Source organism: Geospiza fortis, unplaced genomic scaffold (assembly GCF_000277835.1).
Source record: "Geospiza fortis unplaced genomic scaffold, GeoFor_1.0 scaffold265, whole genome shotgun sequence".
Taxonomy (NCBI): Eukaryota; Metazoa; Chordata; class Aves; order Passeriformes; family Thraupidae; genus Geospiza; species Geospiza fortis.
In genome coordinates, this window is record NW_005054393.1 from 1,985,198 (window position 1) to 1,989,165 (window position 3,968).

Consider the following 3,968-nt stretch of genomic DNA (forward strand, 5'->3'; position numbering starts at 1 on the left):
ATTGCCGGGGTGGTGGCCTCTGCCTGAGTGTGCTGGGATGCGGTTGGCGGCGAGGCGCGCCGTGAGGCATGCTGGGAGTTTGAGTCCTCCACCGCCCTACACCGCCCCGCCCTCCCGGTGGCGAGAGCAGTGCTGGGACTTGGAGTCCCTTCCTGTCGGGATGCAATGTCGTAACAGGCTAAGGGCACTCGGTTTCCCAGAAGGCTCAGGAATAGGGTCGCCTCCCTCGAGAGCTCGGCGGGGCCGTGCGGGATTATGGCGGTGCTGGTCCTGGTCCGCTCTCAGCTGCCGCGGCTTCGCGCTCTGCTGCAGCGCTGCTGGGGGCGGCTGGAGCGCGGTCTCTGGCCGGCTGTCTTCGGGGGCCAGAGCCCGCCCTGGGGTAGGTTCCGGGCTCTTCTCTGCTCGGCTGAAGGAACTGGACGCGTTCCTGTGTCATCTGCTTTGAGGAGGGGTTGGAGTAGATGATCTCAGAGGTCCCTTCCAACGCCATCGATTCTGTGATTTTGTGAGAGGGCGATGTCGGGCCTGAGGGACTCGTTTTACCTCTGAAGGGTGGAGGGCGCTGGGATCAGTGAGGGAGCGGGGCGTGGGCGCCGCTCTGGCCTTGCTTCGGAGGTGACGGCAACGTCCGTGTCGTGTTTCCCCGACCGCACGTAAATGGGGCTTGGCTGTGAGGAATTTCTTTCTCACAGAATCACAGATTATGCTGAGCGGGAAGGGGCGCACAAGGATCATCAAGTCCAACTCAGCCCTGCACAGGAGAGCCCCAAGAGTCACACCATGTGCCCAAGAGCGTTGTCCAAACGCTTCCTGAACTCTGTCAGGCTTGGAGCTGTGACCACTTCCCTGGGGAGCCTGTTCCAGTGCCCAAACACCCTCTGGGGGAAGAACATTTTCCCAACGTCTGAGCTAAACCTCCCTTGACTCAGCTTCATGCCATGCTTTTGAATCCTGTCACCACAGAGAAGAGATCAGTGCCTGCCCCTTTCCTTCCCCTCATGAGAAGGTTGTAGAATGTGATAAGGTCTCCCCTCAACCTCCTCCAGGCTGAGCAGATGAAATAGCCTCAGCTGCTTCTTGTACGGCTTCTGCTCCAGGCCCTTCACCATCCTTGTGGCCCTCCTTTGAACGCTCTGTAAGAGGTTTATATCCTTCCGATGTTGTGGTGCCCCAAACTGCGCACAGTATTCAAGGGGAGGCTGCACCAGTACAGAGCAGACTGGCACAATCACGGCCCTCTTTTCCTTTCTCCTGCAGGACCAGCACTCACTGTGCAAGGTCCGGCCCTTGTTCCACAAGGGGTTAGTGATGCTGGGGCGCCGAGCCTGCTGGAGAGCGTGGTGTGGATGGCGGCACCCAAGCAGAGGCGCACCATTGAGGTGAACCGCTGCAGGCGGAGGAACCCCAACAAGCTCATAGAAATAAAGGTGAGCAGCAATCCCTTGTTTTGGAGAATCATTGCAGAGGAAAGGACTGATTGTGAAAGCTCTCTGGAGTTTGTTTGTAAATCAATAAGCATAAAAGATACTGTAATCTTTAAAATACTTTGTAAATCCTTTGTAATTCATTATGTGTGACAGTATGAGGTTAAATAAACAGTGACACTTGAGGTGCAAGCCAACAAAATGTGAATTTTGGCTGAACAGATAATGTAAATGGGAAAGGCCTACCTTTTCTGTGCATCTAATTGAGTCCATTGGTCTTTAGTCTTCTAAACATAATTAGGCATAATGACTTAGATACTGAATTTAGAGGCTGTTCTTAGTAGTAAGCATTTGACATAGCAACGCATTACAGAAAAGCTATGTAGAGGAATACATTTTGAAATGGTAGGTGAATTTCTCTAATTTAACATTATTATTTGTATATTTTTATTTTGCCCTGTTTCTTTTTTTGCTGCTTTTTAAATTACAAAATTTCCTGTTTTCCACTGTCATTTTAGAGGAACATAGAAGTTTGTCCTGAATGTGGAAACTTGAAGCAGAAACACGTCCTTTGTGGCTATTGTTACGCAAAGGTCAAAGAAGAAACTCGACTGATCCGGGTGGAAATATGCAAGAAAGAAGGGGGGCCGTTTAATGCTCCAACTGTAGAGACTGTTGTCCTTTATGAAGGAGAAAAACCCACAGATAAAGATGAAGGCAAGCGGATCATTGAAAGAGCCAGGAAGCGTCCGTCTTGGTTTGTTCAAAATTGATGCTGTAGCAAAAGCAGTTGCTGCAGTTAGAGAATTCATGATTTTCCAGAATGTTTTTCTCGTTCACTCAGTGTGAACAGAACTCCTCTGAACTTTTGGGAAGCCTGCTTGAATTTTTGTTGTGCCATGTGATTTTGCAGTCAGGCACTGTTTCTCCAGCATGCAGTGGGAAATGCTTCTCAGTGATACATCACAGCAGTCAGTGATACATCACAGAGAGAAATCAGGATCTGCCTTGGATTTGGATATCTGTGTACCGTAACTCAAGCAATTTATATGGTAATGTTCTATGCTGGTTTTATAAATAACATCTTTTAAGTTCACAGATGTTCAATAAAGTTTGTTAAGTGTCCCAGGGAAATTTGCTTTCTGGTTTTGGCTACTGCTCTTTTGGAGGGGGGAAAATGTTTAAAAGTGATATTATTGATCAAAAACAAAGAGTATTTGCAAGGAAATATGCAGTTATTTGGTTATTTCCTTTGCGTGGATCTCTCCACAATGTTGCTGTTTGAGATAATTTGTGATAGTTCTAGGTTTGAGCAGAATAGTGGTTGCCACATAGTATTTGCATTTTTTTTTTGCACTGGACAAAGGTTCAGTGTTCTTTGCTGTTGTCAGTATACAAGATAATTTTATCTTAAAGGGATGTGGAAAGCCTGTTTTCCCCTCCCATCAGCGTACCCTTGAGTAAAAAACCAAACTGAAATGTAATGACTGGAAATCTGTAAATGTGACAGGAGTCAAAGCTGTTTCTTTGCAGCTGTTCAGTAATCTGGGTGGTCAGTGTGTGCTTGGAAAACCACGAGCAGCCATGGTGCCTTCGGGTGGAGTCCTGGGCAAAGAGGGGGCAGCTCTGCCTCCACTCTCCACTGGTGCCCTTCAGAGGTGCAGCTGCAGCACCTGCCTGGGTTTTCACTTTGGTTTTAGCCACACAGCAGCACCACTGCTTTAGGGGTTTAAGTCTGTTTTCAGTTTTTGTTGGGGATTACAGTATACACACAATACTCTTTGGTATTGTGGCTTAGCCACCCTAGTAGCTATTTGGCTGCCAAAAAATGCAAACCTGCTCCAACCCTGTCCCAGAATCACTAGATGGGAAGAGACCTTCAAGATACATGAGTCCAGCCCACGCCCTAACACCAGCCTCGTTGCCCTCTTTGGATGTGCTCAAGCATCTCAATGTCCTTCCCAGACTGAGGGCCCAGAACTGGACACAGCACTCAAGGTGTGGCCTCACCAGTGCCAAATACAGGGGAGGGATGACCTCCCTGCTCCTGCTAGTCACACTACTCCTGACACAGGCCAGGATGCCCTTGGCCTGCTTGGCCGCTAGGGCACACTGCTGGCTCATGTTCAGTTGGCTGTGGACCAGCACCCCAGATCCTTTTCCACCTGGGCACTGTCCAGCCACACTGTCCCCAGCCTATAACATTGCAGGGGGTTATTGTGGCCAAAATGCAGGACTTGGCACTTGGACTTATTAAACTTCATCTTATTGGACTCTGCCCATCCATTCAACCATTCCAGGTCTCTCTACAGAGCCTTCCTACCCTTCAACAGATCACATGCTCCCAGCTTAGTGTTGCCCTCAAATTTACTAGTGAAAGACTCAACACCCTCATCCATGTCATCAATGAAGATATTGAACAGAACTGGCCCCAGCACAGAGCCCTGAGGGACACCATTCGTGACTGGCACCAGCTGGATGCAGCACCATTCACCTCCACCCTCTGGGCCTGGCCATCCAGACAGTTCTGAACCCAGCAAAGAG

General features: G+C 49.2%; 1 protein-coding gene across 1 annotated transcript; it reads left to right on the forward strand.

The window, feature by feature from the left end:
- Window positions 1-221: 221 nt before the first annotated feature.
- On the forward strand, window positions 222-2,558 carry MRPL32 (mitochondrial ribosomal protein L32). The gene is made up of 3 exons (XM_005425694.2): window positions 222-379; window positions 1,258-1,427; window positions 1,943-2,558. Exons 1-3 carry the CDS (start codon window positions 256-258, stop codon window positions 2,195-2,197), a joined length of 549 nt encoding a protein of 182 aa, XP_005425751.1. The 5' UTR covers window positions 222-255; the 3' UTR covers window positions 2,198-2,558.
- The last annotated feature ends 1,410 nt before the right edge of the window (window positions 2,559-3,968 follow it).

What these genes read in the sequence shown, in the direction of transcription:
- MRPL32 (XM_005425694.2), top strand. Translation starts at nt 256, where the DNA reads ATGGCGGTGCTGGTCCTGGTCCGCTCTCAGCTGCCGCGGCTTCGCGCT. An exon ending in GGGCCAGAGCCCGCCCTGGG is followed by an intron (nt 380 to 1,257) that starts GTAGGTTCCGGG and finishes TTTCTCCTGCAG; the next exon opens with GACCAGCACTCACTGTGCAA. An exon ending in ACAAGCTCATAGAAATAAAG is followed by an intron (nt 1,428 to 1,942) that starts GTGAGCAGCAAT and finishes CTGTCATTTTAG; the next exon opens with AGGAACATAGAAGTTTGTCC.